Source organism: Musa acuminata, chromosome BXJ2-10, assembly GCF_036884655.1.
Source record: "Musa acuminata AAA Group cultivar baxijiao chromosome BXJ2-10, Cavendish_Baxijiao_AAA, whole genome shotgun sequence".
NCBI classification, from domain to species: Eukaryota; Viridiplantae; Streptophyta; class Magnoliopsida; order Zingiberales; family Musaceae; genus Musa; species Musa acuminata.
In genome coordinates this window covers 19,671,962-19,697,678 of record NC_088347.1, presented here as the reverse complement: position 1 = coordinate 19,697,678, position 25,717 = coordinate 19,671,962, and the positions used below count along the sequence as shown (strand labels likewise).

Below are 25,717 nucleotides of genomic sequence, written 5' to 3'. Positions count from 1 at the left end.
CCCATGTTCCGGTTACCATCTACAAAGATGGCAAGCTTGGCGTTGCTTCTCCGATGGAGATACCAGTGTCCGACATCAACGATGAAGCGGGTCGATTCATAAATATCATCTGGACTCGACGCACCTCTTGGAATTCTCCTGAGGGCGATGGCTCCATGCTGCGTTCTCCGTCGGGAAGTAAGTCATTGCAGTTTTGTGGCGCTTCTTAAATTTTTGTTTTATTATTTTGGTTTTTTCAATTAATAATATGATTTTTTTTTTTTTTTGCTTGATGAACAATATAAAGTATTTACATGGATTTGAATTACGACTGACTAATTCTACATTATGTTCACAATATTTGTTTCATTGCTAAAATATTATGATATTTGTTAGAGATGCTAATGACAAAGTTGTTAATGTTTTCTTTCACATGTAAAGTTGTATAATTTGGGAAATAGTTTATGCTTGGCAAAGCTTCATGTTGGTGTGCACGATGCATTGAAGGATAAGTAAATGAATGAATGTTTGAATGCATGGCTAAAGTAAAAGATGAAACGAGTAATTGATGATGATACCTTTGGACTTTTATTTCACTGCCAATGATAAGCAGAGTATCGATTGAGTAATTTCTTCTGAGTCTAATGAATCGTCAAACATGATAGCCAGATAAATCTTTTATTAGTTGTTTGATGAAGAATCTAACCATCCGAAGTGACTTCTCTCCATCAATCATTGGAAGATCAATGAATATTCTCTATCCGAGCCATTTGATATATGCATCATGATCTATATTATTTCATAATTATTTATTTATTAAAAAATATTTATGAAAGTTTATTACAGGCACTAAATTTTATTTATATTTTTTTTGTCAGGGCAACTCGTTGTCGAAGGAAACACAAAGAATAACAACGAAGGGCAACAAAAGAATAACACCATGAAGAATAATAACGACGAAAGAAAACAAGAATAATAACTACAGAAAACAAAAGAATAACGCTGGAAAAGCCGATCTATATGACTAAGCACAGTTCATCTTTCTAGTATGTCTTACTTGAATGCCATTAGTATTTAAAATAATCGAGATGTAATGAAATGACTCATGGATCTCATTATATATCCTTTATAAATAAGCTAAATTAGTAGTAGTTACACAATATGATTATCTCCTATTAATCATGAGCAAATATGTACATATGGATGGCTCCACAGTCCATTAGCCTGATGCTATGATTGCTGTTGGTGTAGTTTAGAATTAAGGCAATGCTCTGTTTCTGGTGTCTGAAGCTGCTGAAAGGTAGAGATGGTTGCAGTATCATAGTTTGAATAGAGAAAACATAATCAGATGAGGAATAATAACTTGTGAAGCACATGTATCTAATCACCATATGTATGTTTAACTACACAAAGATACCCTTGTCACTGAGGGGACAAGCATAAATTTTATGCCATATCTTTCATGGCAAAAGTTCTTTGCTTGTAGCTCTGTGTTGTCTGGTATGAATCTAGCATTCATATATAAACACAAACTAGATTCTGGAGAATCCTAGTGTCTGCAACACAAAGGAACGGATCCTTCCTCTTTTATGTGTTGCTTGCAACAGTAGTCTGCTTTATTTCCACGCTACCTTGTCTCTTCGCAGACTTCAAATAGAACGCTTGCATTGGTGGGCAGTAAGTTTTTCATCACTTCCTCTGTTTCCTGTGCAAGAAATGGACAAGAGGAATGATGCAGCTGAGCCTCTTGGCATTTGCCAAAGACTCTTGAGCTTCCTCGTTCCCTTGTCCAAGTTCAAACAGGTCAGTGAGGGTCAGAGAAACATAAATAGCATCCAACAAGAAGAAACCATATCCCAAGTGCCAGTCACCATCCTCAAAGATGGCAAGCTTGGTGTTGCTTCTCCAACGGAGGTGCCGGTGGAATACCAGAAAACGGAGGATAAAGCTGCTGCCTCTCGTCCTCCGAGAACGGTTTCGAAGATAAAATCCAACATCGACGATAAAGCGGCTCGGTACATAGAAAGAGTCAACAAATCCCGTCCTCAAGACCACAAGAAGAAATCCCCTTCCAAATAACTCATATGAATGTTGTGTGTTTCATCGATGTCTCTATTTGCTTGGATTGCTATGCACTCCTTCCTCTTATGAATTATTGTGTGACTTCAAATTTATAATGATTGCTGCAAGACTGGGATCAAATTGTGCTCCATTTCTTCAGAATTAGCAGGCTCTAATGAATTCACAATACCTGGAAACTGATCTTCAGAATCTTCAAAGTTAGGCTTATCCACACCATCTTTATTAAGCAGAACACAGGTCCTACGATTCACTTCAATCCAGCTTTTTCCAGGGGCTTTCCTCACACCCCTTTCTCTCATCAACTTCCTTACCTGCAAAGCATCGTTCCATCGCCCTACTGTCTTGTAGACATTCGCGAGAAGAACATAGCTCAAGTGGTACTGCGGCTCCAACTCCATCATCTTCTTCGCCACGCGTTCCGCCACTCCTGGGCTAGAGTAGGTGGCACACGCACCTAGAAGAGCCGCCCACAGCGAAGAATCATCTCTGTACTTTGCATTGTTTATCAAATCTTCAGCTTCTTTGAGTAGACCAACCCTGCTCAAGAGATCAACCATGCAGTTATAGTGCTCGATCCCCGCTGCGATCCCGTAATCTTCAGTCATTGATCTGAAGTATCTCTTGCCTTCATCGACCAAACCTGTGTGGCTACAAGCAAACAGAACCCCGATGAAACTGATACAGTCAGGCTTAGTCCCTCCCTTGACCATCTCATCAAACACCTCGATGGCTTGCCCACCTCTACCATTTTGCGCAAGGCCACAGATCATTGCGTTCCATGTTATCAAGTTTCTGATGAAGATCTTAGTAAAGAGATGATAGGCATAGTCTATGAGGCCACATTTTGCATAGAGATCAATCAGAGCAGATTCCACAACTACGTCTCTCCAGCCCCCCATTCTTAGATACTTGCAATGTAGCTCCTTCCCCTCTCTTATGGCCGCAAGACCTGCACAAGCCCGAAGAACCGTGCCAAAGCTGTAGTGATCATCTCCTTTATCCATCACACGGAACAGATTGAGGACAGCTCTGTAGTTCTTGCCTTGACAGTACCCTCCGAGCAAGGCACACCAGGACACCGCATTCTTAGATGCCATTCGATCGAATACCTTCCGTGAATCTACCATGTACCCACATTTCGCATACATGTCAAGGGTGCTGCTTTCGACCACCACATTGCCACAGAGACCACTCGTGATGACTTTGGCGTGTGCTTCCTTGCCCTGTCTCGCCCTACCCAAATTACCCAATGCAGTCATGATTGTCCCAAACGTGAATCCATCCGGAACAATCCCAAGTTCCTTCCTCCTCATCATCGAATAGAAACAGCTCAGTGCTTTGGCGAATTCGTCGTTCCATGTCAACACGGAGATAATCGAAGTCCAACAGATAGCGTCGGGCTCGGGCAATTCGTCAAACATCTGCCTTGCGTCTTCCAATGCAGAGTTCCTGCCATACATATAGACGAGCGCGCTCGCAATCACATGATTGGTTTCGAAACCACGCGTCATAACCATCCCATGGAAGCACCTACCGAGCCTGACGTCTCCAAGATCGGAACTTGCCTTCACCGCAGAGGACAGGGTGAAAGCATTCGGCTCGACGCCGCCGAAAGTAGACATCTTGACGAACATAAGAAGGGACTCCAGGGGCCGGCCGGCGCGAACGTAGCCGGAGACCATGGAGGTCCAGGAGATGACATCCCTTACGGGCAAACTCTCAAACACGTGGCGGGTGACGGAGAAGTCGGGGCACAGCATGAAGTAGAGGGATAGGAGGCTGTTGCCGACGAAGCGATCGGAGTCGAGTCCCGACTTAATGATGTGGGCATGGAGCCGGAGGCCGCAGGAGAAGGAGCCGGAATTGGTGGCGGCCTGGAGACGGGCGGCGTAGAGGAGGGGCTTCGAAATGTGGCGACGGCCATTCTCGCCGGAATCGCGGAGGAGGAAGATTTGAGATTGAGAAGGAGGAGGAGCAGACGAGCAGTAACCCTTGCAGAGTCGCTTCATCTACATGCTGAAAGCAAGCAGAGCCGTCACGCGATGTAGAGTCTGCCTAAAGAATATTGTTTGGGTTATGACAACACTAATTAGGGTTCTTGGGCTCTATTGAACACATATGACAAGGATTAGTCTCATGCTTTAGGAGGGGAGTTAATGAGTTACTCTTTGAAATATATAATAAGGATTAGTCTCATGCTTTAAATAAAAAGAAGAGTTAAGTGCGTCTTCCACTAAAGCCTCCGAGCGCAGACCGAAGCCGTCTCGCTCGACCAATTCCCGACTCTGGGAGCCAAACCATGGCCTTATCCTTGTTCTCCTCCTCCTCGTCCGCCGCTTTCACTGTCGTGGCCTGCCCTGCGCGGTCGCCGCTGCCTCGAAGATTGCCGCCTGCCGTGTGCTTCGCCCGCGCGGATGATACCGCGCCACGCGCCCCCTTGCCCTGCGCTACTTCTGCTTACCCTCCGCAACCCTTCGTCCCTGAGGTGAGTCGTTCCTTTCTCCTCCTCGGTTCAGTGTGATGAATGCTGCATTTGGCGTCTTTGTAATCTTGAAACACCAACCTCAATTGGAACCCTAAATCGGGTTCCTTTTTTGGGCGTTTAGGTGGCTGAAGCAGTGGAATCCTTGTATTCCGAGTTCAGAGAGGTCGACAATTTGGTGGCGCACAACTCTATGCGGGTTCTGAAAGCTTTTCAGAACGCTGGAGTTGGATCTCATGTAACGCCATCTCTTTCCGAAGCTCGTTGTTTTCTGATAAATATTTGTCACTTATTTGCTGCTTAATGTGTATCTGTAAGTCATCGAAAGTAGGAAATTGATGTCTGGTTCTGCAAATGCTTATTCAGGGGCTCCTTAATTGCTATGTTCATATATATACGTATCCTGAGCATTCAATTCTTTCATGAAAATTTGGAAGTCTCGTATATGTTATGCACTTTAATTGTATTCTTCCTATTCTTGTTTACTGTTTTCACTACTGCATTTGTATTACGCTTTGTTTGATAAATACTGAGAGCATATTATAACACTTTTCTCTGGCATGGCATTATTCAAATGGACTAATTTTTTTTTCAAATCTGTTGGCTTTCTTTTGGTCCTTTGCCTAAAAGTGTTGCCTTTTCCTAGGTGACAAATATGTGCGAGAGAGAACGCGACAGTCATCATATCATCTTGATCAAGAATTGACAAAATTTTAAAATTTTGCATGTGAAAAATAATATAACAATTTGCAATTTTTATGTGAATTTTAAGAATATGGCTTGAGTTCAAGTTTGGAGTGATATAGGGAATTATTTTTACCAGATGTCCTTGCTGACTCTATCATATTAAAATGAGTTTGAAGTTATAAACCCAGAATTAAGCAGCAAACTGTGACTTATTCAGATTGAAACCTTTGTATCCGTTGTTTACAGTCCATCATACAAATTTGGTTTTTTGAATTATTTGTATGGTTACGAGGCTCCTATATTCACTTCACTATTGCAAAAGTTTCTGACACTAGTGAAAATTTTGCTTCACAACATACTAACTGTTCTGTAGCAGCATTTCAATGGATGCACTGGCTATGGTCATGATGATGGTGGGGGCCGTGAAGCACTTGACTCTGTTTTTGCTGAAATTGTTGGGGCAGAATCAGCAATAGTTCGTTCTCAGGTTTATAATGACTTGTTCAGTTCATTCTTTTGATTTAGTTACGTACTTGAAAGTTGAAACTCTTTTTTTCCTCCCTCTGTGCAGTTTTTCTCTGGCACACATGCTATTGCTTGTGCTTTGTTTGCTTTTCTGAGGCCTGGGAATGAGGTGAACTTTTTGTTGCTTGTTATGGCTTTTAACTCTGGATTCGAGTTGAATCTACTTATTATCTTTGGTTCAGTTTGTTCTAAGATATAAAGGCTGATGACACCTTGTTATTACCAGCTTTTAGCAGTTGCTGGAACTCCTTATGACACCTTAGAGGAAGTAATTGGGATTAGAGAATCATCTATCACTGGATCTCTGAAAGATTTTGGAGTGACATACCATGAAGTTCCAGTAGAATTTCTTTCTCTAAGGCATTTCGTTAAACATGATGAGAAATATTAAATTCCTTTCTTTGTGTATTTTCTTCTCCTAACAAACATGTTTTAGCTTGCAGAAGATGGGGGCCTCGACTGGGATGCTCTTTCTTTTGCTGTGAGACCCCACACGAAATGTGCCTTAATACAGAGGTCATGCGGCTATTCTTGGCGCCGAAGCTTGAGCATAGCAGATATTGAAAGAGCTATTAGAGTGATAAAGGCATACTCTTGGATGTGTTTAATCAGACATCCCTGCTATATGTGCATTTGGTGTTAGTTACTGGTAAACTGTTGTTTTGTGAAATTCTGCAGATGCAGAAACCAGATTGCATGGTCATGGTGGATAACTGCTATGGTGAATTTGTGGAAACATATGAGCCTCCTATGGTGGTATGTGAAATCTATCTTTTATGAGAGAAGACTCTGCATCACTTTATTGACATGATGTTTGGTAGGGAGCTGATTTAATTGCTGGGAGCTTGATAAAGAATCCTGGTGGAACAATTGCACCTTGTGGTGGGTATGTTGCGGGGAAAAGAATATGGGTCGAGGCTGCAGCAGCCCGTCTCTCTGCACCTGGTCTTGGGGTAGATTGTGGATCCATGACTGGTGATGTTAGGCGAGCACTTTTCCAGGGCTTGTTTCTTTCACCCCAAATGGTTGGAGAAGCAATAAAGGTGTGGGAAAATATGTGGCTCAGTCTTTTTTGTCTTCTAATTAACTCCTTTCAAATTTTTGTTATTAGGGGGGTTTACTTATTGCAGAGGTTATGTCAGTGAAAGGCTATAAGGTCCAACCACTTCCGCGAGCACCTCGCCATGATACTGTGCAGGTTTAAATTAATGTACATGCATTTGATTTCTTTTGTAATTTTTTCTCATTCAAGTGCATGTTGGACTTATCAGAGACATAGAGATGGGTTAGTTAAACACAGCATAATAAGTAGTACATATTATGACACATTAATTCACTTATGCAATTGTCGATCTGACCCACTATATGCCATTTTCTTTTTTATTATGTGCATTTGGATATGTTGTGGTTCCAAACTTAGTAGCAGGATTCTGTTGACTCTTGCAAATATGTTAATTGTCACATATATATTGCAAGTTATTTAATTGTCCAAAGTACCAAAACAGTAAAAACAATGTGGTATTTAATTGTCATGATCTTGTGGGGTTCACAATGGACAAAAATGAGTCATCTTCTCGTTTTTTGTTCTTTTTCAACAGGCGGTACAGCTTGGAGGGCGAGAGCGTCTGATATCTTTCTGTGAAGCTGTGCAAAGAAGTTGTCCTATAGGATCTTATATAAAGCCAATTGCTGGTGTTACTCCTGGATATGCATCGGAGGTCTAAATCTTATTAGCTCTTTTACACGTCTAACTTTGATTAGTTAAGTGGTCCTTCAGGTGATAAGGTTGCTTTCTGTGACATCTGCATGTTGACCTAATATTGATGGGTAGATTTATAAAAAAACTATGATATAGTTCTAAGTTTATAGAAATGTGTTTGATGTCATTGGATGCCCCTGAAGTTGCACTTTTATGTGTTCTGAAGTTTACCTTTCTCAGATTTTCCTGCTTTATACTGGTTCAAGGAGCTGCTCATGTATAACTAACTGTAAAGTAGCTTTCTTTGATTGTGTCCAATAATGCTTGATATATTTTGTTGATTGATCGGTACAAAGATAACTTGTCCCTTAGCAAACTACCTTCATTTGGTTGGTTTATGCAATGACAAAGATCTAAAAATTTTTATATTTTTTAATTTCAGGCATATATCAAGTCACCTTCACAATTGTATAATTATAATATGATGACATTTTCATCATTGTTACTTTCTGTTAGATACATGGATTAACTGCAAGTCTTTAGGCAACTGCTTCTCCTTAGTGCCAGATTGTTTAGCTTAGCCATTTCCTGTATGGCATGTCTTCAGTTGCTTAAGAAGTGCATGTGGCATCAGCATATTTAGATATTTAATTTGCAAAATAAGAACAAGTTCAACAAGTTTCTAGTACATTGTAAAACAGGTAATTTTTGCGGATGGAACATTTATAGATGGAAGTACAAGTGAGCTGTCATGTGATGGACCACTTAGGGAGCCATTTGCAGTTTTCTGTCAGGTAGGCTTTGATGTCAGCATGCTTTCATCTGTTGTTTTTCTTCTGTGGAAGTGGTTTTGTAATAAAAGTAGTATGTTTCTGTTGAAGTATATATGAAATAATCAGATAGTGTTGGAAATACCAAAGTCAAAATGTACTTTGATACCATTTTGGGAGGCAATATTGACTATTGTATACTAATTCCATCTAAATCTAGATTCTGTAACTTCATTCTTCTTGGATCATCATGCACAGGGAGGGACTCACTGGACTCACTGGGCACTTGCTCTGGGAGAAGTTCTAAGGGTAATATAATGGTGGCATTGGAACAAGTTGATCTTTCAAGTCGGTGACGGGGCATTCCACAAGCGCTTCGTGAAGGTATTATGTTCACGAAACTAGTCTTATGTGCAAAATATGCTGCATTTCTCGTTGTGCAAAAAGAGAAGTAAAGTAATTAATCTTTGATAACCAGTATTTCTGTCTTTCATTCCAGGAAGCTCGTTAACTCTAGTTGACTGACTAATAAAGCAATTATTGTCCAAGCATTTTTTACTCGGGGGAAAAGGGGTTGTTTTTCTTGGAAGAACTGAAAGATTTTGCTGCCATCAGACATGTCTTAGATGTTAGTTAATATGACCCTGATCGAGGAATGGTATTTTCGTATTCATATCTTTCGGTTGAGAAGGCTCAAGTCTAATGCATTGGGTTTTGTTCCCAAATATTGTTCATCACCCTATGATATGCTTTTTGATTTTTTATTTTTTCCGAAAAGGACAAGTGACAAAGGCTGAATTCAAGCCTAGGATCTTGGGACCAATTTTTTTTTTTTTAAAAATTATTTGATAAAGACTTATCTAAAAGTTTTAAGCAAATTTTTTATTTGAAAATTTCTCTTATTGTTAAATTCTCCTTCTTAAATTTTCATCATCAATACACTTTCAGTTGTGTAGATCGCTGAAATCTAATGGGGATTCTGAATGTATCAACTTTCTTGTTGGCACCTGACTTTCTTGAATGCAGATGTTTTGCTGGATGGTGCATTGGAACGGTCGTCAAACACTACTCCTAATCGAAGGTAACCAAGGAGAAGATTACGACAATAAGCTAACATTAGGAGATGGATTAGCGTACCTGATGGGATTAAGATGAGTCCCTACGGTGGACACTTTTTATCTCCTCAGGCAACAGAGGCGCCGAAGCGAGTAAGATAAGATTTGCACACCGAGCAAACGGATAACTGATGCCTAATCCACCGATCGGAGTCTAAAGTTAGATATCCAGATCCCGGGCCTCCGAACAATTGCGTTCCGTTGCCTCTGTGAAGGGGATTCATGGCGATCACCATCTCCATTAATCCTCTCTTTATACCCCTCAAGATCTCGTCTCCTTTGCCATTCTCCTTCCTGTGGATTCTTCGGCTTGATCTCGTCCAAAATGGCAGGAGGCGCCATGGTTAGAACAGACGGCGGCAGAGGAAAGGGGTACCCTGCGCGGATGACCCTCTACGTCTTCGTCACCTGCGTCGTGGCCTCCTCGGGAGGCCTCATTTTCGGCTACGACGTCGGGGTCTCCGGTAATCTTTCATGGTCATACGATAGTAAATCCCAACGATCGCCGTCTCATTGTTTTTCTTGGCTTTCGGATCGGCAGGAGGGGTGACATCGATGGATTCGTTCTTGTTGACGTTCTTCCCGTCGGTGTATAAGAAGGAGAAGCAGGATCGGAGCACCGGCATCTACTGCAAGTTCGATAGCCAGCTCCTGACCGCCTTCACTTCTTCGCTGTATGTGGCGGCGCTCCTCACCTCCTTCGTTGCGTCCTTGGTGACGGATTTCTTTGGGCGGAAGTGGTCCATGTTCCGGGGAGGGATGGCCTTCATTCTCGGTACAGGAATAAACGCCACGGCCGACAACCTGTTCATGCTCATCCTCGGCCGCTTCCTCCTCGGCGTGGGTGTGGGATATGCGATCCAGGTGAAATGAGATCATGTAATCCGAATCTGCGCGGCAAATCACGTGATGAGAGATTTACCCTTTTTCTTGGCTTCCATTTGCAGTCGGTGCCGATCTATCTCTCCGAGATCGCACCTCCACGGCGCCGCGGAATGCTGAACATCATGTTCCAGCTCATGGTCACCATCGGCATCCTCATCGCCAACATCATCAACTACTTCACCAACAAGATAGAGGGGGCGTGGGGGTGGCGAGTCAGCCTGGCGTTCGCCTGCGTCCCGGCCGCCATCATCGCCGTCGGCTCGCTGGTCCTCCCCGAGACGCCCAACTCCCTCATCGAGCGCGGCCACACCGAGGAAGCCGAGGCCACGCTGCGCCTGATCCGCGGCGTCGACGACATCAGCCTGGAGTTTAGCGACCTCGTGGCGGCCAACAAGAGGTGCAAGGAAATCAGGGACCCCTGGTCCGTCATAATGGAGCGGAAGTACCGCCCCCAGCTCGCCATGGCCATCCTCATCCCTTTCTTCCAGCAATTGACGGGCATTAACATCATCATGTTCTACGCCCCCCTGATCTATAAGGCCGTGGGTTTCAGCGGTCAGACCTCCCTCGTGTCAACAGTCATCATCGGCACCGTCAACGTCGTTGCCACCTTGATCTCCATCATCACCGTCGACAAGGTCGGTCGCAGGGGGCTCCTCTTGCACGGCGGAGTTCAGATGCTGATATCTCAGGTATTCAACCGACCACCACAATCCCATGATCAAACGCTTCGGATCTCATTGCTGCTATCTTCGCTTGCGCTGTAGCTGATCGTGGGGACTCTGATCACGCTCAAGTTCGGATCAACGGGGGAAGCGACAGATATCTCCAAGGCGTACGCCAGCTGCGTCTTGTTCTTCATCTGCGTCTACATAGCGGCCTTTGCATGGTCATGGGGGCCGCTGGGGTGGCTGATCCCCAGTGAGATCTTATCCCTGGAGATCCGGTCGGTGGGGCAGTGCATCGCCGTGTCCGTCAACATGTTCTTCACGTTCGTGATCGCACAGATCTTCCTCACCGCACTCTGCCACATGAAGTATGGGCTCTTCTTCTTCTTCGCGGGGTGGGTGGTGGTCATGACCGTCTTCGTAGCGCTCTTCCTGCCGGAGACCAAGAACATTCCCATCGAAGAGATGAGCCTGCTGTGGAAGGAGCACTGGTTCTGGAGCAGGTTCATCAAGGATGAGGAGAACACGGAGACGGGGAACTTGGGGAGGCCACGGGGGGGTTACAGTAGAGTACAAGTAGCAGCAAAGGTGTTTAGTCGGAATAGAGTATGAGAGAGGGTAGTGAAGTCGGTAAATTATGGGAAATTGTACATGTTCCAATTTTTTTATATATGTTTGATTACCCGTTGAGGTACAGCAAAAATTATGTGTTTGGCCCTCTCCCATTTCTCCATGATTTCCATTCCATTGTTTGTGGGAGACTGAGAAACACAGTAAAATATAAATTTTCAAAAATGAATACTAAGAAAAACTCAAATCATTCATTATATGAGAATTTAATATAAACTACAGCTCAAAATCCCTTTCACACACACACACACACACACACATATATATATATATATATATATATATATATATATATATATATATATATATATATATATATATATATATATATATATATATATATATATATATATATATATATATATATTCTTTCACATAAATTTAAAAAAAGTTTAAGTTTTTTTATTTATTATGTAAAATTTAAGGGTACTTAATTTTTTGTTTTTTTGATAAAGGATAAATGAGGAAGAGAAACTTTGATCTCTCCCACATGTCTTCATCATTGTTACCCTTTCTTGCCACCACTATCACGTATGCATCTCTCTAAAACCTCTCAATTGCATAAAGGTTGATTTAAGTATTTTGTTACGTTAAATTGTTCTTTAGTTCATCTCTGTCTCCATGTCATCTCATACGTGAATTCTCTTGGAGCTAATAATAGCTAATAATATTGGAGTTCATCCATAAATAATTTATTTCAAGTGGTATAAGATCAAAGCTCTCCGATGGACCTATTGGAGCTGCTGCTTTAGAATCCTGCCAATACACTATTGTTGGTGAACAAATGCACATGTGGCTTGGTGAGTCAGCTTAGTTAAGTCCTGGGGTCGATGTCGGGAGTCTACGATTGGTCGAACGAGAATCCAAGACTGATCACACCAACGGGTCAGGATGCTACGTCCGTCTAAGAGGGGCGCCTCTCGGTCTGGATGCCGATATCGTCTTCGGGAGAACGTCTCTCCCCTCGGGGGTCGCACTTCCGGGGATGACCATGCTCCTGCACAGAAGGCCATTGTTGGGTGGTTCTCGACTTTGACCTCTCGACGATTAAGTTAGTGCTTTATCCTCTCTCTTTTTTCTCCTCCTCTTGGCCAAATGTCGGTCGGTGTTTTTATACTATTGTACGAGGGTCGACCGTACGTTAGTTTGACATACCAGCCGATCCTCGAGGGGCGAGGTGGTACCTTCATGTGGTCATTGTCCCGGAATGCATGGAATGATGCCATACGATGCCATTCCGAGCTTTCCGAGATGGGATGTGCCGAGGAGTGCCTTGGTACGGATCTTGTTTGGCGCGTGGAAGTACTCCTTGTGCTGACTTGGCGAGGGCGTGGTGAGTGTCGGTTGCGACGTGGCTGAGACCCAAAATATTCCTCATCACTTCTCCCACCCACCGAAGCGTGCCACGGGGTCCTTGCAAGAGGGCGAGGGGTGCGCTTGGCTCGTAGGAGTGATGCATGTGGACTGATTGCTGGTGAGGAGTAGTCAGGCTAGTTTGTCGTGAGGCTGCTCGGCGGGCCATGTTTCATGCTTCGGGGAGGATTGAACCTATTGGCTGAGCGGCTCAGTTCAGGAAGGGTCAGACTGACGAGTCGTTGGTCGGGGGACCAAGCTATACGACTTGGGTAAAGACTGAACCTGCTGGCCGAGGAATAGAACTCGAGCTTAGGTTTGGACAGACGAGTCGCTGGTCGGGGGACCGAGTTGTGCGACTCGGGTAGAGACTGAACCTTCTGGCCGAGTCACTGAACTCAGGCTCAGGTTTGGACTGACGGGTCACTGGTCGAGGGACCGAGCTGTGCAACTCGGGCAAAGACTGAACCTACTAGCCAAGGAACTGAACTCGAGCTCAGGTTTGGACTGACGAGTCGCTGGTCGGGGGATCGAGCTATGCGACTCGAGCATAGACTGAACCTACTAGCCGAGGAACTGACTCGAGCTAAGGTTTGGACTGACGAGTCGTTGGTCGAGGGATCGAGCTGTGCGACTCGGGCAGAGATTGAACCTACTGGCCGAGGAGCTAAACTTGGGCTCAGGTTTGGACTGACGAGTCGATGGTCAGGGGATCGAGCTGCGTGACTCGGGCAGAGACTAAACCTTCTAGTAGAGGAACTGAACTCGAGCTCAAGTTTGGACTGACGAGTCGCTAGTCGGGGGATCGAGCTATGTGACTCGGGCAGAGACTAAACCTGCTGGCCAAGGAACTGAACTTGGGCTCAGGTTTGGATTGACGAGTCTCTAGTTAGGGGACCAAGCTGTGCGACTCAGGTAGAGACTGAACCTGCTGGTTGAGGAACTGAACTCGGGCTCAGGTTTAGACTGACAAGTCGTTAGTCGGGGGATCGAGCTGTGCGACTCGGGCATAGACTAAACCTGCTAGCCAAGGAACTAAACTCAGGCTCAGGTTTGGACTGACAAGTCACTGGTCAGGGACTAAGCTGCGTGACTCGAGCAAAGACTGAATCTGCTGGCCAAGGAACTGAACTTGGGCTCAAGTTTGGACTAACGAGTCACTAGTCGGGGGACTCAGCAACGCAACTCGGGCAAAGACTGAACCTGCTGACCGAGGAATTGGACTCGAGCTCAGGTTTGGACTGACAAGTCACTAGTCGGGGGACTGAGCTATGTGACTCGAGCAGAGACTGAACGTGCTGGCCGAGGAGTTGAACTTGGGCTCAGGTTTGGACTGACAAGTTGCTGGTCTGGGGACCAAGCTATATGACTCACATAGAGACTGAACCTGCTGGCCGAGGAACTAAACTCGGGCTCAGGTTTGGACTGACGAATTGCTGGTCGGGGGACCGAGTTGTGCTACTCGGGTAGAGACTGAACCTACTGGCCGAGCAATTGAACTCGGACTTAGGTTTGGACTAACGAGTCATTGGTCAAGGGATCGAGCTATGCGACTCAAGTAGAGACTAAACTTGCTGGCCGAGGAACTGAATTTGGGCTCAGGTTTGGACTGATGAGTCGTTGGTCGAGGGACCGAGTTGTGCGACTCGGGCAGAGATTGAACCTGCTAGCCGAGGAACTGAACTCGGGCTCAGGTTTTGACTAACAAGTCACTGGTCAGGGGACTGAGCTGTGCGACTCGAGCAGAGGCGGAACCTGCTAGCCAAGGACCTAAACTCGAGCTCAGGTTTGGACTGATGAGTCGCTGGTCGGGGGATCGAGTTGCGCAACTCGGGCAGAGATTGAACCTGTTGGCCGAAGAACTGAACTCGGGCTAAGGTTTGGAGTGACGAGTTGTTGGTCGGGGGATCAAGCTATGCGACTCAAGCAGGGATTGAACCTGCTGGCCGAGGAACTGAATTTGGGCTTAGGTTTGGACTGACGAGTCGCTAGTCGGGGGACTGAGCTGTGCAACTCGGGCAGAGACTGAATCTACTGGCCGAGGAACTGAACTCGGGCTCAGGTTTTGGACTGACGAGTTACTTGTCGGTGTGGCTGCTAGGCAACGTGCCAAAACTCACGTACGGGGGTGTGCACATGTACCTGAGTGCTCATGTTCGAGCGGGGTGACACAAGTTTTGGCGGGAAAGTTCTCGTCACGAGCGACTTCTGGCGAGAGATTTCCCATCATGAGCGGCTTTTGGCGGGAGCTCGAGACTAGGGAATTTGGGGGGATCTAGGGAGTTATGATGGGTTTTAAATGCTGCGATCCTCTCTTCCCTCGAGAAGCCCAAATGTCGCTTCATGGTGGACTCGCTTCCCCCTTTATAAGTTCCTCCCGGAGCAGTTCTCACGGTGTTGCCCAGCCTCTTGTTCCACGCCTCGCCTCCTTCCTCTTAATCTCGAGGTCGGGATGTCTCTGTCTTCCTCTTATTCTTCTTCTTCCTCTTTGTCCTCTTTTTTGAGTCAATCGGTTGTCGGGGTGCATGAGTCATCCTCTAGGAGCCCGTGGGTAGAGGTTATTAGTTCATCTTCGGGTGGCGTACCCTTAGAGGTCATGAAGGTCTCTGACACCCTTGAAACAATTAAGTCATGGCATGATGTAGACTCGGTGGTGACCGAGGAACTCTTGGGTCCGATTCAGGATCGCTACTATATCCTGAAGAGTTACGGGCTTTATGCCCCACGACCCGGTCAGCGACCATATGATCCGTTTCCCCACAGATTTGGGTTGACCGTGGATGCCCTTGAGGCAGGACTACGTTTTCTATTGAATCCCGTCATCGAGGAGTGCCTCCGTAAGTGGGGGATATCGCCGTCTCCGATTGTGTCGAACTCTTGGTGCTATATGATAGCTTTTCTCGGGGAATGTCAGGGAGCAGGAATTGAGCCAACCCGGACACTCTTCTTGGCCTGCTTCCGTCTATGTAAGGGGTGAGGAGGGTATCACCTGACCACCCATGGCGGGTTCAAAATCAGCGGCGCTCCTTCCAATAACAAGGGTTGGAAGAGTCACTATTTTTTTATTAGTTGCAGTCGGAGGTGTGGTTTCAACATTGGATGGACTTCCTGAACCATCAACAATGTCCCGTTGTTTCTTTTTCATGGAGAGACTGCGAACATGAATCGTCTAAGGGAAATTTTGTCCTCCTCTCAGGCAATTAGGGGGATGACTAAGGAGTGACTGGTCGAGGTGGGACTAAGCCCAACCATTAGGGGTACGGTCATTCTTATGTTATGGATCGTTCACCTTGCCCTGAGCGCAGCTGACTGACCGGCCTTTTGTCCGCAGAGATGGTGAACCTCCAGTCATTGAAAGGGTTGTCTCACGCCACCATCTCGGGCTGGTGAGGGTTCTGGCATTGGAGGTGCCTCGAAGAAGTCAGGATCTCCAGAGGGAGGTTGCCCGAAGAAGAGGGCGAAAATGGGGACTTGGAAGGTGTACGAGAACTCGAGGACTTGTGAAAGGGCTACCCCGGGGTCGTCCGAAGTGGGAGTTACCCCCCAAGGTGAGGGCTCGGCAAGCGCGAAGGAAAAAGGGGTAGTCAGTTCGTCTGGCGACAGTTCCTCAAGGAAACCACCGACCCACCCGAAGTCAATGCGGGACTTGTGCCACATCCAACCTCACATCGAAGGTGAGCCATTCCAGGTCCTGAGCATGGCCGACCTCGCGGTGGGCAACCCTCAAGGTCGATAGTCGGATCTGGGTCGACGGGTTGACCGCTCAAGAGTTCAGTCAGGGGGCACTCCATCTGATGTTGGCGAAGGAGCTCTACTATTCCTCCTCCATGGTGTTGATGGACCAAGCAACCAGATCCCTTGTTTGGGTAAGTAGAGGCGTTCCTCTCCTATTTGGCTTTTCCTTCTACTCACAGATCCTAACGTTATCTTCATGCAAGGCCAACACTACACTATGGCGTTGATCGACCATGTGTACAACGCCGATAGGGTGATTGAGCATATGTCGGACACCAATTACGATCTTCGCAAAGAGGTTGAAGAACTGAAGAGCAGACCTGGCCTGGAAGCTATTGTCGTGGCCGAGCGACGTGCCTCGGACCTGGAGGAAGAGGTGAATCGTCTGAAGGCCGAGCTGAAGGAAAGCCGAGCCCATGTTCGGACGCTTGATGATGAGCTGCTGATCCTCTCCCGGGACGTCGAGTCCGCCCGGTTTGCCTCTTGGGCCGCAGAGGAGGCTTTGAAGGAGGAACACCTCGGGCTGCCCGAAAGGATCAAAGGAGTGATCGCTGAGTATAAGAAGTCTCCTGGGTTCGAGCGCGATCTGTAGAGGTCGGGGCAGGTGACGTACGAGTTCAGATATCGAGTCTCCTTAGCTCGCTTCCGTGCGAGGTATCCAGACCTGGAGCTAGAGTCGGACCCGTTGAACTAGGGGTGTAACTTTTTCTTTTGTCTTGGTCAGGTCAAATTTTGGGGTTGTACTATCCCAACCGCAATGTGTACACTCTTTTGATTAATGAAAGTCAGCTTTTCAGAATCTTGACTCTTTACTTTCATGGGTAAAATCTTTTCAAGTTTGTTACGTTCCAAGTCCTTAGCAGGGGACTCCCCCCCCATGGTCTTGAGGTGGTAAGTTCCTTCTCAGACCATGTCATAGACCCAGTAGGGGCCTTCCTAGTTCGATGTGAGCTTCCCCCTTGCTCAGGTTGGGTCACTCACTTCAGTCTTTCGAAGGACGAGGTCTCTAACCTTGATCAGTCATGGGCGGACCTTATGGTTGTAAATTCGGGTCGTGGCCTTTTTGTATGCCAGGGTGCGTAGATGCGCCTCGGCTCTTCTCTGTTCAAGGAGGTCTAGGTTAGCCTTGAGGCCTTCCTCGGAGTTGTCTTGCTCGTAGGTGACGGTGCACAAGGTCGGGAACACCATCTCAAGCGGAAGGACTGATTTGGTTCTAAATGTCAGGCTAAACAGGGATTCCTCTAAGGCGGTCTTGGGGGTCATTCATAGCGCCCACAAGATGCTAGGGAGTTCATCCACCCAGGCCTCAAGCGCGCCCGAGACCCTCTTCTTGAGGCCTTCCAGGATTGCTCGATTCATCACTTCGGCCTGGTCATTGTTTGAAGGTGTGCGACCGAGCTAAACTTTAATTGTATCACATATGACCGGCATTAGGCCTTGAACTTGGTGTTTTGAACTGAGTCCCATTGTCGGTGATGATAGCCCTTGGGATCCTAAACCGGGTAATGATGTTCCTCCATGTGAAGCCCTGAACTTGTTTCTCCGTAATGGATGCTAGGGGTTCGACTTCGACTCACTTCGTGAAATAGTCGACCCCGACTATGATGAAGCATCACTGTCTCGAAGCTGGAGGAAAGGGGTCGAGGATGTCAAGACCCCACTGGGCGAAGGGCTAGGGTGCATCCTTCGGGGTGAGAGGGACCGCTAGCTGGTGGTGCAACCTGGCGTGCTTTTGGCACTGTTGCCATCTTTGCACGTATGATTGGGCATCTCGGCGCATGGTCGACCAATAGTATCCCTGTCTAAGGATCTTGAAGGCTAATGTTTGGCCACTAATGTGCTCTCCGCAGATTCCCTCGTGGAGCTCGATGAGAACCATCTCGGCCTCGAGCGGCGCAAGGCAGTGCAGGAGGGGTTGAGAGAAAGCTCTTCAGTACAACTTTCCACCAATCTCACAGTACCAAGTCTGGGTTCGCCTCAATCGTTGTGCGACCGTCGGATCGTCGGGTTGTGTCCCGTCCTTCTTGAAGCAAAGGATTTCCTCCATCCAGCTTGGTGAGACCTCGGTCCCGGCGACGTCGTGGGTCAGCATTATTGAGGCCATGAGGAATTCAGGTGCCGGGGCTCCTCCCGGGTCGTGGGCAGAGGCCAATTTGGCCAAGGCATCGGCTCGCACATTCTGTGCCCAACGTATCCTTGTAATCGAGAGGCGATCGAAGCGGTGAGTGAGTCGTCTCACTTCCGCTAGGTACAACACAATGGTTGGGTCTCGATCTTCGTAGCTTCCATTGACATGTCCCGCCACCAGTTGAGAGTCACTGAAGGCCTCAAGGTCGTCCACATGCATTTCTAGGGCGAGGCGCAGTCCGTGGAGTAATGCCTCATACTCGGCTTCGTTGTTGGTGGCCATGAATCATAGCTGAAGCGACCTTTCGTAGGTTTCTCCAATCGGGCTTCTGAGGATGAGCCTGGTCCTTGCTCCCTCGGCGATCACTGACCCATCCATATGTAGGGTCCACATGCACTCTCCATGTTCCTGTCCAATAGTATTACCCTCGGGGGATAGTTCGGAGATGAAGTCGGCCAATACTTGAGTTTTTATGGCCGTCTTGGGGGCTTATTAGATGTCAAACTCGCTTAGCTCGACTGACCACCGCAACATCCAACCTGATGTATCGAACTTTGAGAGGATTTGCCATAGGGGTTAGTCGGTTATCACCTTGATTGTGTGAGCTTGGAAATACGGTCGTAGCTTTCAAGCCGTCTTTATCAGTGTGAGGATCAAAATCTTGATCGGGGGGTATCGTACCTCAGGTCCGATGAGAACGTGGCTGACATAATAGATGGGTTGCTATGTCGATGATGCATCTCGGGTTAACAACGAGTTGACCGCCCATTCCAAGGCCGCCAAGTACAAATTGAGGGCTTCGCTCGGCTCTGGTGACGCAAGTCAGGGCAATTGAGCGAGATGCACCTTGAGTTTACGGAAGGCCCCCTAGCATTCCTAGTTCCATGTGAAGGTGTCAGTCTGTCAAAGCGCTCGGAAGAAGGGGAGGTACTTGTCTCCTGATTGTGATATGAACCTACTAAGCGCTTCTAGCCTCCCGGCAAGGTGTTGTACTTCCTTGATAGAGCGTGGAGGCTTCATTTCTATTATGGCCCGAACCTTCTCTGGATTTGCATTGTCAATTCCTTTCTGATGAATGATGTGCTAGCCATAGGTGCCCAGCAAGCCAATCACGTGAGTGATGGCACGTGTGACTTAATATAGAATCTTTTTGCTTATTATATTTTGGCATATATCACTTTATAACTATTGCATAAATGCATACATATATTGTGATGTCCTTGGATTTGTGCAATGGGAATCAAATCATGATGAGATCACGATAGTGAGATCGATTCACCTTTAAACACATCCTAAATAATCTCGGTCATAGGTTACTCGAGAGGGATATCGTGATAACCGGACAGACTGGTGTGCTGTATACCCGTCCATATGATGGATGCAGCTGGTCTCATAGTTGCTTGTGTAGGGACACTAGGGATACAGTACAGGTTCTCATTAGAGAATGAGTTCCTTGGTTGATGATACCTTATTGTCAAACAGCGATTCCGTAGTCCTAGTGGTGTATCTGGTCCTTAGACTTGAGACACCAAGGATTTCTGTATGAGTGCTCCACTCTTTGATACCAGACTTATAGGTTTGGCTATCCCAGATCTAGTACAGTTGGTCAATGGGAGTGGTAGTCGACCTGAGTGTCGATAGAGGATCATCCACTCTCGACGTCATGAGAGGAATATCCCATGTATTCTTGCTCAGACAAATCCCTGGCCAGGGTCATTCGGGTTGAGAGAGAAAGAGTTCTTCGGGAGAATCCGATTAGAGCGAGACTCGAGTAGAAACCATGTGGGTCTGACAACACCATGCTCGATATACGGTCTCTGGTATATTAGATGGATAAGGGACTATAGGTACACGATAACTGAGGACAGACAGGTCCAATGGATTGGATTCCCCTGTATCGTCTGGGGAATACGGCGTAGTGGCCTAGTACGTCCGTAGTCGATGAGTCGAGTGAATTATTACAGAGATAATAATTCACTGAGTCAGAAGGAGTTCTGACAAGTATGACTCACGGCCAGCTCGATATTCGGCCTAGAGGGTCACACACATATGGTAGGCATTGCAATGAATAGAGGTTCGGATATGAGATATCCGACGGAGCCCTTGTCTTATTGGATGCAGATCCAACACCCACTAGGGTAGGACCCATTAGGGTTTGACAGGGGACCTCTATAAATATGAGGGATTCAAAGCCCCATGGGCTAGAGAGCTTTTGTTTGCCTTTTCCTATTCTCCTCTCCATCTCCACCTCATAGTAGGTCTGGAGTTTTGAGGAGCGTCGTCGCAACCCTGCTATGTGGATCACTGCTAGAGAGGAGGACGCTTGACCTCCTTCACCCTCTCCTAAGGATCTGCAAGGAAACAGGGATATACGATCTCCCTAGGTAACACAATCTACTCTATACGCAGTTTTATGTTTCGTGGATTTTTACGTACCAATCTTCGCACGACGACGAACATCTCTTTGGGAATCGGGGATTTTGTTTTTCTTATTCTTCCGCTACGCATATGATGTCGCCCCCAAGGATTTCCCAACATGATAAACCCAAGGAATTTTCCCGAACGGACCCCAAAGACACACTTTGATGGATTTAAGCGCGTGTCGAACTGCCTAATGATCCGGAAGGTCTTCACTAGATCGACAAGGTGTGTATTTGCCTACTTACTTTTTACGATCATATCGTCGATGTATACCTCCATATTTCTCCCGAGTTGTTTGAACAGCTCATTGGCCATTCTTTGATATATTTCCTCGGCGTTCTTCAGACCGAACGACTTTACTTTGTAGCAATATACTCCCCTATCGATAATAAAGGCGGTGTGCTCCTGGTCTCATGGTGCCATCTGGATCTGGTTATATCCTGAGAATGCATCCATAAACATCAGAAGTTCGTAGCCTGTGATGGCGTCAACCAGCTGATCTACCTTCGGGAGTGGATAGCAATCTTTGGGGCAAGCTCAGTTGAGATCGGTGTAGTTAACACATATCCTTCAGCTTTCATTGTGTTTCTTAATGAGGACTACATTTGACAACTACCGAGGATTTTTCACCTTGGTTATGAATCCTGCCTCTTTAAGGCGATCGACCTCATCACTAATTGCCTTTTGTCGGTCGGGAGTGAACTTCCTTGGCTTTTGCTTCACCGATCTAGCCTCGGGGTGGATGTTGAGGTGGTGCTGGGTCACCCCCGAATCGATTCCAAGCATATCCTTTGAGGACCATGCAAATGTTGGGAAATCCTTGGGACGACATCATATGCGCAGCGGAAGAACAAGAAAAACAAAATCCCCGATTCCCAAAGAGATGTTCGTCGTCGTGTGAAGATTGGTACGAAAAATCCGCAAAACATGAAACTGCGTATAGAGTAGATTGTGTTACCTAGGTAGATCGTATATCCCTATTTCCTTGCAGATCCTTAGGAGAGGGTGAAGAAGGTCAAGCGTCCTCCTCTCTAACGGTGATCCACACAGTAGGGTTGCGACGACGCTCCTCAAAACTCCAGACCTACTCTGAGGTGGAGATGGAGAGGAGAATAGGAAAAGGCCAATAAAAGCTCTCTAGCCCATGGGACTCTGAATCCCTCCTATTTATAGAGGTCCCCTGTCAAACCCTAATGGGTCCTCCCCTAGTGGGTATTGGATTTGCATCCAATAAGACAAGGGCTCCGTCGGATATCTCATATCCGAACCTCTATTCATCGCAATGCCTACCATATGTGTGTGACCCTCTGGGCTCAATATCGAGCTGACCGTGAGTCATACCTATCAGAACTCCTTCTAACTCAGTGAATTATTATCTCTGTAATAATTCACTCGACTCATCGACTACGAACGTACTAGGCCACTACGCCATAGTCCCCAGACGATACAGGGGAATCCAATCCATTGGACCTGTCTGTCCTCAGTTACCGTGTACCTATAGTCCCTCATCCATCTAATATACCAAAGACCGTATATCGATCATGGTGTTGTCAGACCCACATGGTTTCTTCTCGAGTCTCGCTCTAATCGGATTTTCCCGGAGAACTCTTTTTCTCTTAACCCGAATGACCCTGGCCAGGGATTTGTCTGAGCAAGAACACATGGGATATTCCTCTCATGACGTCGAGAGTGGATGATCCTCTATCGACACTCAATAGCCCTCGTAAGGTCGACTACCACTCCCAATGACCAGCTGTACTAGATCTGGGACAGCCAAACCTATAAGTCTGGTATCAAAGAGTGGAGCACTCATATAGGACATCCTTGGTGTCTCAAGTCTAAGGACCAGATACACCACTAGGACTACGGAATCGCTGTCTGACAATAAGGCATCATCAACCATCCAGCATTTCGTAAGCGGATCAATCAGTGAACTCATTCTCCAATGAGCACCTGTACTATATCCCTAGTGTCCCTACACAAGCAACTATGAGACCAGCTGCATCCATCATATGGACGGGTATACAGCACACCAGTCTGTCCGGTTATCACGATATCCCTCTCGAGTAACCTATGACCGGGATTATTTAGGATATGTGTTTAAAGGTGAATCGATCTCACTATCGTGATCTCATCATGATCCGATATCCATTGCACAAATCCAAGGATATCACAATATATGTATGCATTTATGCAATAGTTATAAAGTGATATATGCCAAAATATAATAAGCAAAAAGATTCTATATTAAGTCACACGTACCATCACTCACGTGATTGGCTTGCTAGGCACATATGACTAGCAGCAAACACATCGGAATTTTCCTTTAGGAAATCGATGAGCTAGAGTTGGTTTGCTTCTGGGAGTGTTGTCCCAATTTTCTTGGTCAAGTCGGGTCAGTTCCTCTTCAAGGGTACCTCGGTGAGTTGCTCAAGGGGCTCCAGGTGCATCGGTGTCCCGGCTTCCTCACGGGGATCCGGGACTTGACGAGGGCACGACTTCTCCAGGAGAGTGACCGCTATAAGGTAGCACTGCCTTGATTCTCCCGCATCACTTCGGGATTCCCTGACCCCTGCCGAAGTTGGAAATTTGATGGCCCGGTGGTAGGTGGAAACCACTGCTTTCAGTTTGTTGAGTGTTGGGCGATCGAGGATGACGTTGTAAGTCGAGGGTAGATCGACTACTATGAAGGTAGTCATTATTGTCTTGTCTCTCGGTTCTTCCTCGATAGTGACAGGGAGGATGGTTGTCCCGAGCGGGGAGATGGAATCTCCCATGAACCCGATGAGCGCCGACCCCATAAGGGTGAGGTCCCCATCAGTTAGGCTGAGCTTTTTGAAGGCGTCGAGGTATAGCATGTCGACAGAACTCCCGGTGTTGACCATTACTCTTTTTACCTGAGCGTTGGCGATCCGGATGGAGATCACCAAAGCATCGTCATGGTGGGAACGTTCGACCTCTTCGGTTCCGAAGGTGATGTCGAGCTCGAACTCGGGTCTGGGGCATTTCTCCACTATGCTGCGGGTGTAGGCCTTCCTTGTGGTCGTGCTACTACCACCGACCATCGGTCCATCGATGATGACATCGATTTGTTTCTCGACAGGGCCCCTGGGATGCAGGGATGCTTCCATCGGTTCCTTGAGGTAGTGCCCGAGGTGACCTCTCCAAATTAATTCCTCAATCTGATTTCGGAGGTCGTGGCAGTCTTCTGTGTCATGGCCATAGTCCCGATGGAACATGCAATATTTAGATCGGTCTTTGTGAGTAGTCTTTAAGGGGTTGGGTTGTCGCAGGAGACCTTTCTCCCTGATCTGAAGGAAGATCTCGGTACGAGATGTGTTCAGGGGGAGAGGTAGAGGCCTCGGGAGTAGCTGCTCGGGTCGGTCGGGCCTCCTGCAGGGTTGTACCGGTGGTGTCAAAGTTGCTCCTTGGGCCGACTCCACTCTCGGCCTCTTGCTATCCTCGCGCCTTCCTGTCATCAGGGTTTCAGCAACGATATACTGGTTGGCGCACTAGAGCATCTCGGGGATGGTTGCGGGTAGCTTCTTAATCAGCGACCAGAAGAACCTCGAGGGTCTTAGGCCCATCAAAAATGCCTGCATGATCAAATAGGGATGAGCATCTGAGAACCCCCAAACTTCAGCGATGAAGTGCGCCATGAATTGAGAAAGTGATTCGTCTTCGTATTGGGATAATGTGAGCAGTGTGGCCATGGAAGGTTGAGGTCGCACGCTAGCTAGGAAGCTTTGCTAGAACTCTCTTGCAAGCTGATCAAAGGAAGAGATCAAGGACGGTCGCAGTCGGCTGAACCACGCCCGTGCCGGTCCTCTGAAGGTAGTTTGGAAGGCCCGACACATCAGGGCATCAGAGGTGTCGTAAAGGGTCATTTGAGCCTGAAACATGGCAACATGCTCCTAGGGGTCGGAGCTGCCGTCGTATGTTTCCAACACCGGGAGTCTGAAGTTAAGTGGCGCAGGCTTATCCTAGATTTTCTGGATGAACGGGGATACGACCAAGCTGCTTTCGCTCGTTTCGCCACACGATTTATGGAATTCATGCTAGAACTTGTCTAGGCGGCAGTTAACCACGGACAGCCGGACCCTTAATGAGTCATCCCCCGAGTCCGATGACAAGGTGTCAGGCTCGGGTTGTCATCGGACTCGGGGACGGGTGTGGCGACTTAGTGAGGTGCGGGCACGCTTTGCTCAGGAAGGCTCCCTGGGGTTGCTGCATGGTCTCGGGCTTCTCCCGTCCCGACTCGTTCCCCGCTTGGCCTTTGCTGTGTCGGGTAAGTTGGGGGAGCTGCTAGCTGCATGATCTACGGAATGAGCGGGACGATCGTCTGCATCATTCCCACCAAAGTTTGTACTTGCTTGGCCAGGACAAGGAATGCCTCAGGCGAAACGACCGAGGGTCCTATGGTATACCCGGGGGGAGAAAGCCTTGGATCATTGAATAGGTGCCAGTAGCGATCCGATGTCCGGGCTGGGATCCCCCCGTCCCTGAGGACATGGAGGGGCTGATCTCCGAGTTTGAAAGGGGGGTGACCAGCCGGTGG

At 47.1% G+C, this 25,717-nt stretch overlaps 3 protein-coding genes across 8 annotated transcripts; 1 reads left to right on the top strand and 2 right to left on the bottom strand.

Moving 5' to 3' along the window:
* Nucleotides 1–1,325: 1,325 nt before the first annotated feature.
* On the bottom strand, nt 1,326–4,218 carry LOC135624403 (pentatricopeptide repeat-containing protein At1g03540-like). Its single transcript, XM_065127960.1, has one exon. It carries the CDS (start codon nt 4,068–4,070, stop codon nt 2,151–2,153), a length of 1,920 nt encoding a protein of 639 aa, XP_064984032.1. The 5' UTR covers nt 4,071–4,218; the 3' UTR covers nt 1,326–2,150.
* Nucleotides 4,219–4,360: 142 nt separating this feature from the next.
* LOC135624404 (sugar transport protein MST3-like) lies at nt 4,361–11,580 on the top strand. 6 transcript variants are annotated; one of them, XM_065127965.1, is made up of 13 exons: nt 4,361–4,546; nt 4,668–4,781; nt 5,607–5,717; nt 5,802–5,864; nt 5,982–6,095; nt 6,192–6,341; nt 6,434–6,511; nt 6,577–6,798; nt 6,867–6,953; nt 7,354–7,473; nt 8,156–8,248; nt 8,483–8,608; nt 8,724–8,921. In XM_065127965.1, the coding sequence occupies exons 1-12, from the start codon at nt 4,361–4,363 to the stop codon at nt 8,540–8,542; spliced, it is 1,398 nt and encodes a 465-aa protein (XP_064984037.1). In that variant the 3' UTR covers nt 8,543–8,608; nt 8,724–8,921. The 6 variants fall into 6 exon arrangements, with proteins under 6 accessions (XP_064984037.1, XP_064984039.1, XP_064984038.1 ...); XM_065127967.1 differs by lacking the exon at nt 4,668–4,781; XM_065127966.1 differs by lacking the exons at nt 8,156–8,248; nt 8,483–8,608; nt 8,724–8,921 and adding an exon at nt 7,695–8,134.
* An 11,975-nt stretch (nt 11,581–23,555) lies between these two features.
* Nucleotides 23,556–24,638, bottom strand: LOC135626032 (uncharacterized). Its single transcript, XM_065131220.1, has one exon. It carries the CDS (start codon nt 24,636–24,638, stop codon nt 23,556–23,558), a length of 1,083 nt encoding a protein of 360 aa, XP_064987292.1.
* Between the last annotated feature and the right edge of the window lie 1,079 nt (nt 24,639–25,717).

Coding starts and splice junctions, on each gene's coding strand:
- LOC135624404 (XM_065127964.1), top strand. CDS start 9,665: ATGGCAGGAGGCGCCATGGTTAGAACAGACGGCGGCAGAGGAAAGGGG. Junction 9,804..9,880: donor CTACGACGTCGGGGTCTCCG/GTAATCTTTCAT, acceptor TCGGATCGGCAG/GAGGGGTGACATCGATGGAT. Junction 10,204..10,286: donor GTGTGGGATATGCGATCCAG/GTGAAATGAGAT, acceptor TTCCATTTGCAG/TCGGTGCCGATCTATCTCTC.
- LOC135624403 (XM_065127960.1), bottom strand. CDS start 4,070: ATGAAGCGACTCTGCAAGGGTTACTGCTCGTCTGCTCCTCCTCCTTCT.
- LOC135626032 (XM_065131220.1), bottom strand. CDS start 24,638: ATGACAGGAAGGCGCGAGGATAGCAAGAGGCCGAGAGTGGAGTCGGCC.